The sequence below is a fragment of the Coffea arabica genome, chromosome 5e (genome assembly GCF_036785885.1).
Source record: "Coffea arabica cultivar ET-39 chromosome 5e, Coffea Arabica ET-39 HiFi, whole genome shotgun sequence".
In the NCBI taxonomy this organism is placed as follows: Eukaryota; Viridiplantae; Streptophyta; class Magnoliopsida; order Gentianales; family Rubiaceae; genus Coffea; species Coffea arabica.
The window spans coordinates 3,451,618-3,470,741 of NC_092318.1; the positions used below are offsets into that span (position 1 = coordinate 3,451,618).

Below are 19,124 nucleotides of genomic sequence, written 5' to 3' on the forward strand. Positions count from 1 at the left end.
CCACGAATTTGGAGATCTTACACATCTAAACCAGAATTTACCCAGGATACAAGCCATAATACCACCTGCCATGAAAAGAGAAGCCAATTTTTTTCCTTGCTGCAATAAACGATCCATCAAGAATAACTGTAAAATAAGCTACAACAACTATCAACTTCAGCTATACTCAACTCATCCAAGAAAAATTTTTCTAATATATAAGCTATTCTGGTTCACCAAAATTTGGAGATTTGAAGCCCAAGCTTGTGAAGTCTCTAACTGGTATTAACTTACTATCGGCTTCAATATCGACGAACTTACGGAGCAATGGTGCTGAGCTACCTAGAAAGGAAAGGAAGATCATTTAAGAACGTGTTTATGTTCCCAGAGTAGCGGTTTCATGCTGCCTACCATTTTCAGCTGGCCTAATAGATAGATTATCTGTCAGTGGATGTTGCGACTGGTGGTTGTCATGGTGAGATTGATGATGGTGCTGCTGGTGTCTTAGGTCGTGTTCATGGTGCTGCCGGACACATTTGGATGCTGATGAGATGAATGACGTCTGCTTGTTCTCCATCTCAAGTACTCCACAAGCAGTGAATTGGTGCTAATTGCAATTCCAAACCCAGTGAAGGAAGAAAGCAGCACCGATAGAATTGCATTTACATTAAGCTGCAGAAGTAGATTGATTGAACTATATAATAAAATTCATCTTCTTCTACATGTAAGATAGAAAGTACGGGAGCAGCTAAACCCCCTTCTCACCCACCCATACGACAAACAAGAGGCGAGAGATGTTAGTGTGTGACTGTGATGGTAAGGGGATGAGGGTGCCAGCGGCACAGAAGCAAGAGAAAGTAATGAGAAAGAGAGAGGGAGAGTAATTTACCACAGTACAAAATATATGAGCAAAAAGGATGACGATTGCAAACTGGAATGAGGCATATGCCCACATGTAACTTTTACTAACTGCCAAAAAAAAAAACTGCCCACATGTTCATATTAGTCTCCTTGATAACCTGCATTCTACTTCTTTTTTTAGCAGGTTGGTAATGCTGGATTTACTTTATGTTCAATTTATGATTCCTTATGTTCATATTAGCAAGTTGGTAATGTTGGTTTCATTGGGTTATAGTTCCTTAATATGTATATGTTCTTTGTGTTTGCAGATTTTAGAAACTTAAACTCCAAAAGTAAGATGATACAACACTCTCTTGCTGAATTATGTGATTGGTTTCTGAAAAAAGCCAGTAAAATTAATCATCTTACTTAACTTTGCCTTCAAAAATCAGAAGCTGCTTTTATAGGTTTTCCATGGCACCAAGTATGAAGGGGCCCCGCAAAGTTGTTGGGCCAATGTCCGGAGCGCATACTGAGTCCACTAATAGTTTGAACCCTGTTTCACAGTCAAGCTCTCAATCTTATCAGACTTGCCCAAATCATTATTCAAAGCCTCCAGCACATAAATTCATTGGGGCAATGCCTGGAATACGCATAGACCCTACATCTAGCTCAAACTCTATTTCTCGACCTAATTGTCAAGCGAAATCACATGACTCCAATTCAAATTCAAACTGAGCTTCTAGCTTTATTTCTGCTTCTCAGTTCAACTCTAAAGCCAATTCACATCAGTTGAACTCCAAGGCTGATTCTCAACTAAATTCCCATCCTAATTCACATATCGGTCAAGGCTTTCATTCTCAACCACTAGACCATCGTGAGCAACCAGATTCCTTTGATAACAATGATTCTGAAGCTGGATCAGGTTCTTCATATGATTCAGAAGACATAGAGGGTGTCTTTGATGGTACTTTTGATGATGATGATTCTAGTGAAGAAGGTCGGTTGGAAAAGAAAAGATTACCACAAATAGTTTTGAGTCTAGCATTCCTTATTATAAGCTTTGTATAATATTCATAAAAAAAATTATATGAATCACAATTTCTTCTTTTGTATGTGTATGTGTTTTTTGTACACAGGAGACAATAGTGGTAGAGGACTAGCCAGACGAAGTGCTGGTTGGGGTGGTGGAAAGAAATTGGAGTTAGTTTGGAATGCACGGGGCCAAGTAATTGGTCCTAATGTTACACAATATATAAGTCAAGTAGGAATCTTAGTAAAGGATGGTAATAAATTACCACTCACGTACACAGATTGGAGGGCCATGCCTGAAGGATCTAAGGAGAGATTTTGGGAAGAAATTAAGGTATTTTGACTCACTATCAAAGTTAGCAACATTTTTTTTCTTTTTATTTCATACAATCTTGTAGCTTGTGAATGTTTAAACTTTTGTTTTGTAATTTTTGATAGAGAAATACAAATATTGATGATACATGCAAGAAAGTACAAATGATAAGGGTCAGCAAATTGTGGAGAAATTGGAAATCAAAAGTCAAGAGCATGTATTTCACTCCTTATAGGAGGCACAGGTCATGGCTATTAGCACACTGTCCTGCAAGAGTTGAGAAGGATCAATGGCCTATTTTGGTTGATTATTGGAGCTCAGAAGATGTCAAGGCATGTATTTATTGTCACATCTCTTTTGCTTTTGAATTAAATTCTAGTGCTATTATGATTTTGAGGTGTTGTTAACTACCTTTTTCTGTTTTGTACATAATTAGAAGCAAAGCAAGATTAATAGCAAGAATCGAAAAAAACAAAAGATGACACATCGAACAGGGCGAAAAGATCATGTGAACCTCAGGGAAAAGGTATATTAAATTCTAATGCTTATGTTTCTAGCAATTTTTTCTGGAAAATAGTCTTATTTAGAAATATTAACACTTTAGTTTGTACATTGAATATGTGGCGGCTTCGGATTAAAACTGGAAAAGAGCCTTCGAAACTAGACGTTTTTATTCATTCAAGACAAGGAAAACAAATGGATGAGTTGACTTCACAAACAATTGTAAGAATAGCTTTTAGTCACTTTTTATTGGTTTTACTTCATAAATAATTCTTTCTTCTGTCTGTTTTTCAATTTAGGCAACTATGAATGAGGAAATACAAAAACTGCCAGAGACATCCAGGGATGATAATTTTGTGAAAGATATACTCTATGAAAATATTCTTGGACCTGAAAAACCAGGTCGTCTTCGAACTTATGGGGTAGGTGCGACTCCAAAAGACGTGTATAGGATGTCAGATAACATGAATGCTGGACAAAAGAAAGCATTTGAGGATGCAGTGAATGAGAAAGTGGAAATCATACGTGGTGAACTACGAGAAGAAATGAATTCGAAATTGGCAGATTTTAAGGAGGAGTTGATTGCTCAATTTGAAGCAAGAATGGTTTGGGATAACTATTTGGTTAAATATTATAGTTTTTCTAATTTTTTTATTGCTTTAGTTACTATTGATCTTTGTTCTTCCAGAGGGCATCCACATGTGACTTGGCATCACTCCAAAGAAGAGAAATGAATGCAGCAAAACAATCTCAAATTTCGGACTCATTAGAGGTTGTATATTAATTCATACAATTCGATTTTGTGTTCAAACTCTCTGAAATATCAGCAGCTATGGCCTGATTTTCTTTTCTTCATACTTTGTTGATAATGTAACAGGTTGGTGATAGAATGAACAGGGAAGTTGGAACAAATGATGCTGAAATGTACAAGGAAGTTGGAACAAATGATGCTGAAATAAACAAGTGTGAAATGAATAAAAAAGTTTCTTCAACTGCTGATATTCTTGAGGTATAGTATGCGTACTTTGAGTTGGTCCTTCTATAGAAGACCAATTTTGCTGAGTTCCTTGTTGATATTGAATTGTGCATGACTTCCTTGTTGATGACTATTTGTGCATGAGCTCCTTGTTGATATTTAATTGACTAGTCTTTTGTTATACCAGAACCATCATACAAAGAAGAAAAGGAGCAGGACTACTTGCAAACGACTTGCTTGAGGTACTGGAGAAGTTTCTGGAAATAACTCTATTCTGTCAAGTTTTCCATTGAGTATTTGTATGATTGGGAAGACGACCTGTTTTTGTTAAGATTTAGCCAGCTATTTATGGGACATAATGTAGTAGAAGTGGTCTTAATTTTCAGTGTCTGTGAAAAGGTTGAATTACAAATTCCGTTTCAGTAACTATTGTTATATTAACGTTTTCTTCATGCTTAATGGGCTGGGGTTATATGAGCAGGGGACTAATAGAATACACTTTGCAGCCCTGGACTTGATGGTACATTGGAAGCACGCGGATTGGGAGATATGAAGATGTTTTTGAGAGATGTATGATGAAGTGTTGTACTTTTGAAGACAAGCACATTTTGGAATATATGAAACATCTTGTAATTGGAGCGAACAATATTAAATGATAAAGTTTGTAGAATTTGACTAAAACAATGTATGATACTTTATTCTAGTGTATTGTGGAACTATATTTTGTTATAATATTCGATTTTAGGATATTTGAGCATGATAATTATTGTACCATGAAAAAATTGATTTCTGGTCTTTATATTGGTGACTTTTTTGCGATGCAAGTTTTTGTCGCATGACATTGTGGACATTTTGTAGCGCATTTTTTGTGCCGCAAGTAGAGTGGTGACACTCAAATTGGCGTCGCAAAGAGTGATGCAAATGCATGCGACATGTTGAAAAATTGTGTCGTTTTCTTTTGTAACGGCTACTTTTGTGACACAATTTAATTCCGTCGCATTTGTGCCGCAAAAAGGTTTTCACGGCGGTTTTTGGACTTTTTGCAGCATATTTCTGGCGTCGTGAAAAGTCAGTTTTCTTGTAGTGATCATAAGAAGAATAATCAATTAGGAGCAAGAATAATTGAATAAAAAATCAAACCTAGTAAAAGTATCAGATGAACATATCTAACTTCATGGACAATTTATATGCAGAAAATGCTTTGTAACATGCACATCTATATTTCCAAGTTTAGTATATAAACAATGTCATTCTATTATAAGGCAGGCAAGCAAATAGGAGATTATAAGGCATTCCCTTTATCAGAGTTAAAATATCAAATACTTTTGTGAAAGTTTTACACTTGAAAAGGAACTATTCATTATAGTTAGGCCAATCATGGTAAAGCTTTCTTTTATGTGGTAGTTTCAACACATTTGTCTAAGCTTATGAAGTACCTGTACAACTAGCTGCCATAGCAAATCCTGTTATTTCAGCTCTTTCTTACAAGATGTATCACTTTACAGAACAAATCATAAACAACTTTCCTCCTAGAATTGTAGCAAATTGAAAATTCAAAGAGAATTGTTTTGCTCTTAGAAAAATGTCAATATTTGGTTTTCCCCATTTTCTTCTTCAATTCATGTCTCTGTTCACTACAAATTAGGATACATTTTCTTTTTGGTTCTTTTTTGTTTTCTTTCCTTTCCTTTTGTTGTTTTTTGGTCTGTTATGGTTGATATCTTACTTCTCTTATGCTGGAAATTAACTTCTCAGTGTTGTGGACTATCCTTTTGGTAGCCATATTCTGAGCTTCTTCACAAAAAACTTAGATGATTGACATTGACTTAGAATCTGATTATGCTACCAACCACTGGGACAGTCTCAAAGCTTTTACATCCTGACTCTAGGCACCAAATTAAAGTATCCAACTAACCACTGGGAGAGGGTTGGGTTGGGTTGTAAGTGAGAGGTCTTGGGTTCAAGTCCTCTCACTTACAAAAAAAAAAAAAAAAAGTATCCAACTAACTTAAGCTAGTAACCAAGCATAAAATCATTTTTTAACTAGCCTACAAGGACAAGTCTCAACACTCGTCAATTGAGTTGGATGTAAAGCATATAAGGCAACATTTAGGCCTTCCTAATGTGCTTGGATGAGCTATTGACTAGTTTACGTTTTCCAACTACAATTTTGCAAAAGAGATAGGTGCAACAAAAGTAGAAATGGTTTCTTAACATTTTTGAAAGATTTTCCAGAATCTTTCCTTCATTTTATCCTTTTTTTTTTTTTTGGCTTTGGCTTGATGGTCGCAATACTGTAAATACCTATAGACCCAACATACCCATACAGCTATCTATATGTCCAAAGATGCTTAAATGATAGGAACTGGTGCTATTAACCTATATTACTGCAAAGAAAATTCCACTTTGTGGATACTGCTTAGTATAGAACATGCATCCATTTCCTTTGCATATATTGAGAGTGTATAAATGCGATGCAAATAACCACTAAAGGCCCTATTTTGGTCCAAAAGATAGAGAAAATAGTACCAAACAAGGAAAGTAAATATAGAAATCGCCAGCAGAAGAAACAGTAAAAAAATCTTACCCATAGTAGAAGCTATCATGGTTGAAATGAAGCCTAGTGCACAAGAAAAAGGTAAAGAAATCGCAAGTGCACGAGGTCCCATGTCAGATACCTGCTTAGAAAAGTGAATTATGATGACAATGTGATGCTTTTGAAGAACGAATATTGGAGAGATATATTGCAGAAAGAAGCATATGGAAATGCTAAATTTCTCATTCCACTCATTTTTAATGTATAAAATCGTAAAAGACCAGCACATTTTCTGATGTTTCCAAAAGTCAAACCAGAATATATGCCTTGTTCCCTACCACAGGCACCCTATATCTGGATAAAAAAATCTCATCATTGGATTCTTTTGGATCTTAGGCCCATTACAGGCCATTTTTTTTGTTTATGAAATATTTTTTTATTAAACTCAAAAAAGCACCTGATTTATAAAGAGTCTCACTACCAAAAGACAGCTGATACATCAATGAAAGCTAATAGAATGGTACTGTCAGCACTCAGGTAAGGGAAATTTACATGAGTAATAGTTCAAATATATAGAAACGTGCTGCACAACCTTATATGTGTAAACTAGACAGGTTAAAGCAAGGCAATGTTAAGCAGAGAGCAAAGTCATACCAGAAGCTGCTCCAGAAAGCAGAAATATGCTAGCATGCTGATCATGACAAGGATTGGTATGTCTTGCCAGAGCCTATTTGAGGGTGAACAAATAAAATACCAAAATAAGCTCCAGAAAGTTGGGATTTAAAGGCAACAAGAATGTCTCTATTTGTATCAGCAAGTTTTACACGCTGCACGTAAGAACAGACTAGAGCCTGAGTCAATTTGGACTAAAATTTTATCACTGTTGTAAGACCACCAGAAGATTATTTACAAGTATATCATTCCATTACGAAGTTTCCATAAACAACATTGAAGACGTCATCATTCCCGACACCATTTTGCTAGATTCTAGGCCAGCAAGATGGGTAAGCAGCGAGCAAGTTGAGAGAAGGAATAGACATTCTTTTCTTAAAATTTCACTTAATTGTGATCTTGTTCACTTAATTGTAGCTAAAGGTTCTTCTCTTTCATAATACCAATATTGTGAGCGTCTATGGTTGCTCTTTTGGGTTTCTTTCAATCTTGCAGCTCTTTGATGTAACTCTTTCTCAATAAAACTGAAGCACTAGGAAATTCCACCTCCCCGTTCTTTTCTTCTACTTATGAGTCAAAGGTTCTCCCAATTCACTAATTTCACTTTCTGTTTTCCTCGTTTTACTTCCCATTCTATCTTTTCCTTTTTCATATTTCTGTAAATATCAGACTCTTTGGGTATTTAGTCACCTTTTGCTCAGAACCTGTTTTAATCTGTAGCCTTGTGCTTGAGTGTGCATAATCTATTTTCTTCTTTTCTTAGTTGTTTAAAACTTGTTCAAGTAACATTGACGTTAACAAAACAGAAAATGATGACAAAGTTAAGTGCATATTTAGAAAAAGGAAGGTAAGTGCATATTTTAGTGCAAAACTTGCCTGTAACGCGTCACTTCCATCTGCTGCGCACCTACTGGCGGCCTTCTTACGACATTAGCTGGATTCTGTATTTTCAATAATGTTACTGGAAGATTCTGAACATCCTTCTTGTTGCCTTTAATACTAAACCACTTAATTGCACATTCCTTGTGGGCAAGTGCAAGCTCTCCTTTGCAACTGCACTCCATTTTAAATGTTTCACCGCCTTCTCCAAGTTCGACCAAACATATCCTACACACTGCCTCTTCTTCTGGTATATCTTCTGCAGCATCATCACATGCTGTACAGAAGAAAATAATTGTAACTAGAACCAAACTTTTTTGAGAAATTTTAGGGAAACCAAAAAGACAAAAAGAAAAGGAAAGATAGATGGAAGTAGACTAAAATTTCTTGTCTTCCTTAGTTTTGGAAAGACAGATTGCTGTCATTTCATTGTACAGTGTCATTTGAAAATTAACTCAGTCATATGAATATTCAAAATTCACTATATCATCTTTTCAGTTTTTTAAGGCAACAACATTCGTTGAGTTCACTTGGCTGAACAGAGGTACAAGCGGCTTCATGCATTTAAAAAAAAATATGTGATGGTAATTATTGGATGCAGAGTCAAACAAATTAATCAAAGGGCATAGTCTTGAAACTTCATGAGACAACAGTCACGATACTAATGGAATTCATGAAGAATACCAAACAATTAGAAATATCTTGTTTCTGAATTCTTAACAAAAACGTCAGCCTATACATAGGGTCTGAATAATATTTACCTGTTTCTATCTCTGTAGCATTGTCTACTACATTTTTCTCATCTGTTCTAGGCCGAGGGGTTGCTGATATTACACGAACCAAACATCCTGAAGAATCTGTCCGTCTTAGGCTTTTAACTTTAACATTTACGGGAACTGAGAATGAGCGTTGCATTTGCTGCTCAACCTCATGCTTCTGTCAGAGGTAGACTAACTTAAGCATAGAGTAACAAGCACAGAAAAAGAGTCTAGAACATGAAGTAAATAAGTAAAGAGACTTACAGGTAAATAAGTGTGGCCATTTAAGTTACTTTCCTCTACTTCATAGGTACTTGCATCTGTCATCGGAGTAACTGGCAAAGAATGTGTTGATGTTGTCGCTGAAGAGAACAAAATTTTGTTGAGAGAAAATGACCTGGAGGTAGAAGGCCTGTTTGAAGGCTTATCAGAAGGTGGAGTATCGGGAGCTATGAGAACTGTTTTCTCACCATCATGGGAAAGGTTCTTTCCCTTGGAGCTTTTCTGTGGAAGAAGATTTTTCATGGATGACATAAATTTTGCTGAGCTTGGTCTAGGAGGTAACCCATTCCTCGTAGAACTTGGACTAGGAATGTCAATTCGTGCAAAACTAGACAATGTGTTTTCCAAGGACCTCACAGGTACTTGCAAAGAAGAAAGGTTTGGACGTTTTGGATGTTGCATTAAGGTGCCCTCTTGTCCTTCTTCATTCTGAATTACAAGAACAAGCATATTTTGGAATCCTTGATATTTAAATGACAAATGAAAAATATTATCAATGCAATCAGTAAAAAATACGACCACAACTTCCTTGGAGTCAAAATATAAATGTTTGGTTAACAATTTAACTGAGAAAATTATGAACTGGTCTTAGCTTTTTTTTAAAAAAAGTTTTTACGTACATGTAGCACTGACAATAACAAGCCTGGTAAATCGATCAGGTCAGACAAGTGCTAAGGGCACTGAATTTTCCTTCAAACTGTTCTACAAGATTCTGGAGTTGTAGGATTTCTCATCACCCGGCCATAAAATAAACCTCAACTAATCACACACTGGCATCAAAGTTCCATCCAAATTGTACCCTTGAAGTTATATCCATAAAGCAGAAATTTCTCCAACAATTAATTTAAATGTCAATGTGATGTCTGAAATACATACCACGAAGAGAAACAGTATCATACATTTATTTGTTGACACTAATGAATCACACTGTATTTTTTCAACTATAAGCCCGACAACCTCTATGAATGCTGTCTTATCAGCATATAAGCTTGAAACTCAAAAGATGTTTCTTCTCATGATCAAGTTAGTTTCTTTTCACTTTTTTACTTTCACATGAAACTTTCTCTGTTTCTCTTCTTCTCAGACACCTTCTTGAGATCCCCCTCTCTTCAGCAGCATTCACCCACGAAGAGAAACAGTATCATACATTTATTTGGTGACACTAATGAATCACACTGTATTTTTCCAACTATAAGCCCGACAACCTCTATGAATGCTGTCTTATCAGCATATAAGCTTGAAACTCAAAAGATGTTTCTTCTCATGATCAAGTTAGTTTCTTTTCACTTTTTTACTTTCACATGAAATTTTCTCTGTTTCTCTTCTTCTCAGACACCTTCTTGAGATCCTCCTCTCTTCAGCAGCATTCACCCACTATCCTCATTTCCATTATACTACATGACAATTAGTTTATTTCTTCTGAATTGTTGAAGGAAATTGAAATCACATATAAGATTGAGATTGTACATTGCTAAACAAACAAGCATTCACTTTTGCTATCAAGAACTCCATTTTTTTTTGGGTGTTTTCTGAGCTTCACATTTCAAACATAGCTAAAAAAACAGTGCTAAGATTAACTAGAACATCATATAACCAAGACATGATTAAACACAAAAACCAATTCTTCTGGCAAAAATAAGGAGTATAATTACAGACTTGCCACATTGAAAACAGAGAAACTGCCTTTTTTTCATCCACCAATAAAGAGAAATATATCCATACACAGTACACTCACAGATTCAGACAAGAAGAATTTCAAAGAAAAAAATGTTGAAATTTCCTTTAACCATTTTAAAATGATGAGGCTGAGACACATCTTCATCTTGCATTGATTGAGGTTGATGAGTTGATTGATTCACCAATTCAGCAACAATCGCCCCACTTCCAGATTTCTCATCCATACTGATCAATAACTGAAATTCCCAGTTTTTTCTTTTCTCTTTTCTTTATAAATTCAATTCACACTTTTAAGCAGTAATCCTGAAAACCCAGAAAAACCCATTTCAATATAAACGAAACTGGCAATTCCAAAACCAATTCTATTGAGGAAATTGCATAAATTAGTGCAGCAATTTATGGAATGATGCTTTAGGAAATTGCAGAAATTAGTGCAGCATTTTACGGTATGTAATTTTTGGTAGTTTACTATTGTATAGGAAATCTTTCTTTGTACAGATATAGAAATTATATAGGTAGGTTCCTTATCTCTGTAGTTTACTAATTGTATAGGAAATCTTTCTTTGCACAGATATAGAAATTATATAGGTAGGTTCCTTATCTCTGTATATAAATACACCTTTGAGGTCAATGAGAACATCAGGGCTTTTTTGATCCCAGTATCTCTGTCTTCTTCATGGTATCAGAGCCATGCCTCCCAAAGACGAAGGAAATTCTGGTTTAGATAAGAAAACTTCCAGCCCTTACACTCTAAGCCCCAACGACAATCCAGGCAACATAATTACCCAGGTGCAGTTGAAGGGAGAAAATTATGAAGAGTGGGCACGGGCAGTGCGGACTGCATTGAGGGCCAAAAAGAAGTATGGTTTCATTGATGGAACTGTGGAACAACCGGTAGATGATTCGCCGGAAATTGAAGATTGGTGGACAGTTAATTCCATGCTGGTTTCATGGGTATTTAACACCATTGAACCCTCTTTACGTTCAACTATTTCTCTTGTGGACAATATTGGAGATTTATGGGAGGACATAAGGCAGCGCTTCTCAATTGGGAATGGACCAAGAGTCTAGCAATTGCGATCGGACTTGACGAACTACAAGCTGGAGGGACAAACCATAGTCAATTACTATGGACAGCTTAAAATCATATGGGATGAACTGAATAATTACGACAAAACACCATTGTGTAGTTGTGGTGGATGCAAGTGCAATCTCACAACTGAACTGGAAAAGAAAAGGGAGGAAGAAAGAGTTCATCAATTTTTGATGGGCTTGGATGAAGAACGCTATGGTACTGTGTGTGCTAATATTTTGAGCACAGAGCCATTACCCAATCTGAATAGGGTATATGCAATGGTCGTTCAGCAAGAACGAGTAAGGACAATGTCACGAACAAGGGAAGAGAAAGGCAACCCCATGAGCTTTGCAGTTCAGGTTGGTGGACGAAATTTGGGGGGGGGGGGAGGGACAAAACTGCAGTATGCTCACATTGCAATCGTGAGGGACACGATTCAGGTACCTGCTTTCAGCTGATAGGGTATCCAGATTGGTGGGGAAATAGACCTCGTTCCAGTACTCCAGGACGAGGAAGTGGGCGTAAGCGCAATGGTGGTGGAGGCCGTGACAGGGGTGGTGTACCACGAGCAAATGTCACTCAAACATTTGCAACAGAAGGTGATCACGGAGGAGTCACAGAAACTGATCGAAAGGGGCTTAGTGGGTTGAATGATGAACAATGGAGCACTTTGCTGGGACTTTTGAGTTCGCAAAAGACTGTATCCAATGAAAGATTGATTGGTAAGCAAGAAATTTTGTCTTGGGTAATAGATTCAGGGGCTTCCCATCATATGACTGGGACAAAGGCCTGCCTGAGAGATGTGTCTGACAGTGTTCCATGTTCAGTCGGAATGCCAAATGGTGAAGCAACTGTGGCACTGAAAGAAGGAACGGTGCATCTTGGAGGAGGATTGAAATTGCAACATGTTCTTTTTGTGTCTAATTTAAAATATAACTTGATCTCTGTTTCACAACTTCTCAATGACTCAAATCTGGTACTGTAAATCACTAACAAAATTTGTGCTATACAGGACCGAAATACGAGGAGGCTGATTGGAGCGGGTGAACAACACGAGGGGCTGTATTTTTTGAAGGCAGTGGGTTCGGCAAATGCTTATAAAACTTCTGGAGTTTCAGACTTCAATCTTTGGCATAGGAGAATGGGTCATCCGTCGAGTAAGGCGCTAGAGTTGATTTCTGCAACAAATAAATTTAGTAAAGATAGTGATAATTTAAGTTGTGATGTTTGTTTTAGAGCAAAACAGACTAGAGAGATGTTTTATTCTAGTGACAATAAAGCTAAGAATTGTTTTGATTTAATGCATTGTGACTTATGGGGGCCTTATAAAGCTTTGGCTTCTTGTGGAGCTGCTTATTTCTTGACTATTGTTGATGATTGTTCTCGTGCTGTGTGGATTTATTTGCTGAAAGGAAAACATGAAGTTGCTTGTGTTCTTAAAAGTTTTATTGCTATGGTTAAACGACAATTTGAGAAGGAAGTGAAGACTATTAGGAGTGATAATGGCACTGAATTTGTGTGTCTACAAAAATATTTTGATGAAAATGGTATATTGCACCAAACTTCTTGTGTAGGAACTCCCCAACAGAATGGACGAGTTGAGAGAAAACATCATCACATCCTTAATGTGGTGAGAGTTTTGATGTTTCAGGCACACTTGCCAATTGATTTTTGGAGGAATGCATTCTTACCGCTGGACACTTAATCAATAGGACACCATTCGCGGTCCTGAAGGGAAAAACTCCTTATGAAATTCTCTTTGGACAACTTCCTTCCTATAATCATATTAGGACTTTTGGGTGTTTGTGTTATGTGCATAGACAACTTAGAGATAAGGATAAATTTGCCAGTCAAATCCGTAGATGTGTTTTTGTGGGGTACCCTTTTGACAAGAAAGGATGGAAAGTGTATGATTTAGAAACTTCTGAGTATCTTGTCTCAAGGGATGTGGTGTTTGTAGAAACAAATTTTCCATACTCTGCAACAATGTTTGCAGGTGAAAATTCCACTAAAAATGCAGATGGAGCTCATGAGCATAAGGATTGGGAAATTGTTGAGGAAGATGGGGAGATATTAGAGAAATCTCCTGAAGGTTGTCCACCTACTGAGGAAATTGCAGAAATCAGTGCAGCTGAAAATAGGGAGGAAAATTCAGGAGAGGAGGTACTAGTGGGAGATCAGCTTGGTCATGGACATAGGATTAAACAGTCATCCACTCGTCTAAAGAACTATGTGACAAATAATGTGCAATTCAGCCCCTCGTAGAGTTCACCACTTCAACCACATTCCTCAGGTATGTCTTATCCCATAGCCAATTTTGTTGGCTATGATCGGTTTTCTTCACAACATCAGTCCTTCTTGGCAAGCATTACTGCAGGTTCATAACCAGTTTCTTATAATGAGGCAATGAGAGATAAACGATGGCGTGAAGCTATGAGAAAAGAAATTTAAGCTTTGGAGAAGAATGGAACTTGGACGGTGGAAGACTTACCCGTTGGGAAGAAGGCTATTGGCAGTAAGTGGGTGTACAAAATAAAATATAATTCTGATGGAAGCATTGAACGATGCAAGGCTCGATTGGTAATTCTTGGCAATAATCAAAAAGAGGGTATTGACTATCATGAAACTTTTGCTCCCACTGCAAAGATGGCCACTATACGTACTTTTCTTGCAGTAGCTGCTGCAAAGAACTGGGAACTACATCAGCTGGATGTGCAGAATGCTTTCTTACACGGCGACTTGACTGAGGAAGTTTTCATGAAAATGCCACCAGGTTTTGCCTCTAAAACTCCTGGGAAAGTGTGTAGACTACGAAGGTCTTTGTATGGCTTGCATCAGGCACCCCGTTGTTGGTTTGCTAAGCTGGCAGATTCTTTGAAGACGTATGGCTTTCATCAATCTTACTCAGATTATTCATTGTTTGCTTTTCATGAGCAATATGTGCAAATACATGTTCTGGTTTATGCAGATGATCTCATTATTTCAGGTAATGATGCCACGGCTGTGCAGCGAGTTAAGAAATATTTGAGCAGTTGTTTTCATATGAAGGATTTGGGACAGTTGAAATATTTTTTGGGTATAGAAGTAGCAAGAAATGCTGAAGGGGTTTTTCTTTGTCAGTAAATATACGCGTTGGATGTCATCTCTGAGGTTGGTTTGCTGGGAGTTAAGCCAGCAAAAACTCCACTGGAGCAGAATCATAAACTTGCACTTGTTGAAGGGGATGATGCTAGTGACCCTGCTCAATATCGTCGGCTGGTAGGCAGACTAATTTACTTAATTATTACACGACCTGAATTGAGCTACTGCGTCCATTTTCTTGCTCAATTTATGCAGCAACCAAAGAAGGCCCATTGGGAAGCTGTATTACGAGTAGTCCGATATTTGAAGGGTAATCCTAGACAGGGAATCCTTTTGCGGGCCAACTCTGATCTTAAATTGTATTCATACTGTGACTCCGATTGGGCAAGTTGTCCCTTGACAAGATGCTCCTTGATAGGTTATTTTATTTGCTTGGGCAGATCACCTGTCTCATGGAAAACCAAAAAACAACAGACTGTTTCATGCTCCTCTGCTGAGGCAGAATATCGGTCAATGACTACAGCAGCTTGTGAACTTAAGTGGTTAAAGGGTTTGCTGCTATTTCTTGGTATTGATCATTCTAGTTCCATGCGCTTGTACTGTGATAGTCAATCAGCCTTGCACATTGCGGCGAATCCTGTATATCATGAGCGTACGAAACACATCAGGTTGATTGTCATTTCATTCGAGAAGAGATACAAAATGGGAACATTGAAACAGCTCATGTACGTACGACTCTACAACTTGCTGATATTTTCACTAAAGCTTTGGGTACTGATCAGTTTCAATTTCTTCTTCGCAAGTTGGACATCTCCAATCTTCATGCTCCAACTTGAGGGGGGGTATTGAGGAAATTGCAGAAATTAGTGCAGCAATTTATGGAATGATGCTTTAGGAAATTGCAGAAATTAGTGCAGCAATTTACGGTATGTAATTTTTTGGTAGTTTACTATTGTATAGGAAATCTTTCTTTGTACAGATATAGAAATTATATAGGTAGGTTCCTTATCTCTGTAGTTTACTAATTGTGAAATCTTTCTTTGTACAGATATAGAAATTATATAGATAGGTTCCTTATCTCTGTATATAAATACACCTTTGAGGTCAATGAGAACATCAGGGCTTTTTTGATCCCAGTATCTTTGTCTTCTTCAAATTCTCTCATCAAGCTCAAAACTTTGAGCTTGGAAAAGAATACAGAGTGATAGAAGCAGCAGGCAGCAGCAGTAGCATCAGGAAAGAGGAGAAATATGAACAGCTTGCTTTTCTTTTCCAGGAGGAAACAAGATGGGATGTCGGACTTTGCTAAGAAAGATGACAAACAAACAAAAAAATTCCAAAAAAAAAGCAAATTTTGTTTAGAAAGAATTTGAAGAAGTTGGGAAGAAGTTTCAGCTTTGGAAAGCAAGAAGAAGTTTTTTATCTTCTTGTTTTCATATATTTTCTTTACCGTATCATTAGCAGTCTGCAATACTAATTACAGGTAGGATTATTAGTATTTAATTAGTAATTTTAGTTAGTTTATGTCTTTCTTAATTAAAATAATCATTGTTGGTGGTATTTATTAAAGATAAATTTTTCATGAAATTAGTTTTTACACAATTAGCATAAATTTATAATTGTTAGCGTAAAAAATAGTGTATAAAAATTTACCATTTATTAAATTTTGAGATTAATTTAATAATATGAATACTAATAATCAATTAAATATAACAGTACCCGCCAACTAAGTCTGAAGTGTACAGCAGGAGTCTCCTGAGTTCTGACCTTTGAGATTAGAACAGATTCTATGTGCCTTCTACTAATATTTTTTTTTATAGGGACATCCACTTGATTTGATTTCTACTTTTATTTTTATTGTTTCTTAAATTTTTTTTTCTTGTCAAGAGAATGTACAATCCTTGTCAATGACTGTCTTTATAGCTGGTGCCCACAAAAGAAAACAAAGAACCATTGTAGTGTAGGTTGTAAGAGTTTTTAATTTTCATGAAATGTTCAATATTATCCAATTATATCTTCATACAAATCTATGTAAATTTATTGATCAAAGAAGAGGTCTATTTCACCAAAAAACCAACAAATGAGACAAGAGAATGGAGAGAATAATACATTCACCTTGTTCTCATCTCTTATTCCAAATCAAGTTTACACTCTTTGATTGTGAGTTTGTAAATTTCTTTATAGGAATAATTCTTATGCACCAATTAAAAAAAATTCTTATGCACCATTTGTTTTTTAGGCATCTTATGAAGGTAAACTCAATTTAAATGGATAAGAGGTAAGAGCTATTTAGGTATGACATATACTGCCCAATTGTACATTTGGTATTGTTTCAAAAAAGTAAAACAAGTGAAAATTGTTATTGTATTTTACAAATTGTATATACGCTAAGTGGGGGGAGGGATGAGTTTGGTAGTTCAGAAGAGGGAGTGCGAGTGAGAGATTTCATATTCGAACTTTCCTTATAATGACACTCATTTTCCACTTTGTCCACATTTGGACCTTTTTTTTTTAATTTTTCTGTCATGGAGAATAAAGCATGTGGTTTTATTTATTTATTTGTTTTGCAACATTACTTCCACTACTGCTTGGTTCTTGGAGCATATGCTTATATCCTATTTCAGAATACATGAAAGACCATAAACTCCATGAGACTTCATTTTGTTGTGATGTGTAGCCAACGGTCAGCTGCCTCTCCAAACCTTTATCTTCACAAAATTCTTGGAATGCATTTGAGGTGTACTCCTTACTACGATCACTCCTCAACTTCTTGATATAATAGCCATTTTATTTTTCAACAAGACTTTTCAACTTCTTAAAAATTGAAAACACCTCGGATTTTTCTTTCATAAAATAGACCTAAGTCATTCTTGAAAAATCATCAATGAAAAGGATGAAATACTTATTACCTCCATGAGAAGTTGTCTTCATGGGCCCATAAATATCCGCATGAATTAGCTCCAAATTCTTCTTGGTTCACCATGCAACTCCTTTAGGAAATGGTTGCCGGTGTTGTTTGCCAAGTGCACAACCTTCACAAACTTCATGTTTCTCCTCAATTCTTGGTAAGCCATATGTCATCCCTCTTTGTTGAAGCACATTGAGCTATGAAAATTCAAACGGCCAAACCTCTTGTGCCACAACCATGAATCTTCACTAGCATTTACTTTCAAGGCTCGATTTCCACTATAATTGAATTTCATTGGAAAACTTCGGTTGGCTTGCATTTGGATTTTCATCACAAGTTGTTTACCATCCTTTTCGTCATAGATGCAACACTCATAATCATCAAAGTTAAGTGCATATTTATGCTCAAGAAGCTGTCCAAGGCTGAATAAATTTTGGTTTAAATCAGGAACAAATAAAACACCACGAATGAACTTCATACCTTGCTTGGTTTGGACACCAATTGTTCCCAATCCTTGTGCTTGAACTATGACTCCATTTCCCTTCTTCACTTCAGTCTTTGTAAATTCATCCAAGTCAACAAAAATGGATCCATCTCTTGTCATATGATTGCTACAACCGTTGTCAAGGTATCACATATTGTTCTCGACTTCGGTGGCCATGTGACAAGCATAGAATAAGTTTCCTTCTCCTTATTTGTCTTCTGAAAATTGTGATTGATGATTGGTCTTGAATCTGCAATCCTTCTCAATGTGGCCAAATCTCTTGTAATAGTAGCACTTTGGCTTGTCTTTGTGCCAACGATCTTTTTCAAGGTGATTGGTCTTGCTACAATAGTTGCAAGGTTGTGAATTTTGAGCATTAAGGCCTCTTTGAAGGTTGTTTCTTCCTCTTTCTCTTGAATTTTTACCTCTGCCTCTTCCACGGCCATATCTACCACCTCTTTGGTAGTTACAAGATGGTTCTCATTAATTGGTTTTGGGTGTGATAGGAAAGCACTTTCAACAGATTTTTCAGCATGCCTAGCCAACCTTCTATCATGAGCTTTCAAGGATCCCATCAACTCTTGAACACTCATTGAAGAAATATCTTTTGTCTCCTCAATTATGGACACCATTGGATCAAATTTTAGAAGCAAACTAACAAGAATCTTTTCAACAATTTTGCTATCACTGTCGCGCCTCATTTTTAAAAAAATAAAATAACGAGTTATAAAAATGAATTTTTGATTAAATTTGAGTGAAAATGTGTTTTTTGATTTTTAGAGAATAAAGAAAAAGAAAAAGGCTTAAAATAGGACTTAAAAAGTGCGACGTTTTGGGCCCAAAACAAGTCTAAAAGGGGTTTTTAAGAAAAAATAGAAGTCACCACTTGGTATTGAGTTAAGGTGTACCAAGTCACCTAAAAATATATTTTTAATAAAAAAATAGATAAAACCCTTCTTAGATGACTCCGGGTCTTTGAAAACAAGAGAAAAGAGTTCAGGAGTCACGATTGAAGAAAGAGAAGGCAAAGATTTGACAAAATCAAACCTAAAGCACCCTTTCAACCTAGCCAAGGTTAGTTGCGAAAATTTTTTTCTTAATCTAACTTATAAGACTTATCACATTTTGGAT

The 19,124-nt window shown here is 36.4% G+C and overlaps 3 protein-coding genes across 4 annotated transcripts; 1 reads left to right on the forward strand and 2 right to left on the reverse strand.

Annotated features, from left to right (window-relative positions):
* Nucleotides 1-243: 243 nt before the first annotated feature.
* Nucleotides 244-6,948, reverse strand: LOC140006186 (uncharacterized). The gene is made up of 4 exons (XM_072048104.1): nucleotides 6,832-6,948; nucleotides 6,229-6,319; nucleotides 869-948; nucleotides 244-651 (listed from the first exon to the last, which is right to left on the reverse strand). The coding sequence occupies exons 1-4, from the start codon at nucleotides 6,874-6,876 to the stop codon at nucleotides 484-486; spliced, it is 384 nt and encodes a 127-aa protein (XP_071904205.1). The 5' UTR covers nucleotides 6,877-6,948; the 3' UTR covers nucleotides 244-483.
* On the forward strand, nucleotides 2,797-4,398 carry LOC113722632 (uncharacterized). Of its 2 annotated transcripts, none has more exons than XM_072048102.1 (5): nucleotides 2,797-2,887; nucleotides 2,965-3,270; nucleotides 3,354-3,437; nucleotides 3,543-3,883; nucleotides 4,123-4,398. In XM_072048102.1, the coding sequence occupies exons 1-4, from the start codon at nucleotides 2,861-2,863 to the stop codon at nucleotides 3,678-3,680; spliced, it is 555 nt and encodes a 184-aa protein (XP_071904203.1). In that variant the 5' UTR covers nucleotides 2,797-2,860; the 3' UTR covers nucleotides 3,681-3,883; nucleotides 4,123-4,398. The 2 variants fall into 2 exon arrangements, with proteins under 2 accessions (XP_071904203.1, XP_071904204.1); XM_072048103.1 differs by having other exon boundaries at nucleotides 4,148-4,398.
* Nucleotides 6,949-7,709: 761 nt separating the features above from the next.
* Nucleotides 7,710-9,218, reverse strand: LOC140006828 (uncharacterized). The gene is made up of 3 exons (XM_072049485.1): nucleotides 8,751-9,218; nucleotides 8,490-8,664; nucleotides 7,710-8,005 (listed from the first exon to the last, which is right to left on the reverse strand). Exons 1-3 carry the CDS (start codon nucleotides 9,216-9,218, stop codon nucleotides 7,710-7,712), a joined length of 939 nt encoding a protein of 312 aa, XP_071905586.1.
* Between the last annotated feature and the right edge of the window lie 9,906 nt (nucleotides 9,219-19,124).

Coding starts and splice junctions, on each gene's coding strand:
- LOC140006186 (XM_072048104.1), bottom strand. CDS start 6,876: ATGATCAGCATGCTAGCATATTTCTGCTTTCTGGAGCAGCTTCTG. Junction 6,320..6,831: donor GCTTTCTGGAGCAGCTTCTG/GTATGACTTTGC, acceptor TTTTCTAAGCAG/GTATCTGACATGGGACCTCG. Junction 949..6,228: donor CATGATAGCTTCTACTATGG/GTAAGATTTTTT, acceptor TTTTTTTGGCAG/TTAGTAAAAGTTACATGTGG.
- LOC113722632 (XM_072048102.1), top strand. CDS start 2,861: ATGGATGAGTTGACTTCACAAACAATT. Junction 3,271..3,353: donor CTCAATTTGAAGCAAGAATG/GTTTGGGATAAC, acceptor TTGTTCTTCCAG/AGGGCATCCACATGTGACTT. Junction 3,438..3,542: donor AAATTTCGGACTCATTAGAG/GTTGTATATTAA, acceptor ATAATGTAACAG/GTTGGTGATAGAATGAACAG.
- LOC140006828 (XM_072049485.1), bottom strand. CDS start 9,218: ATGCTTGTTCTTGTAATTCAGAATGAAGAAGGACAAGAGGGCACCTTA. Junction 8,665..8,750: donor ATGGCCACACTTATTTACCT/GTAAGTCTCTTT, acceptor TACCTCTGACAG/AAGCATGAGGTTGAGCAGCA. Junction 8,006..8,489: donor TGCTACAGAGATAGAAACAG/GTAAATATTATT, acceptor TCTTCTGTACAG/CATGTGATGATGCTGCAGAA.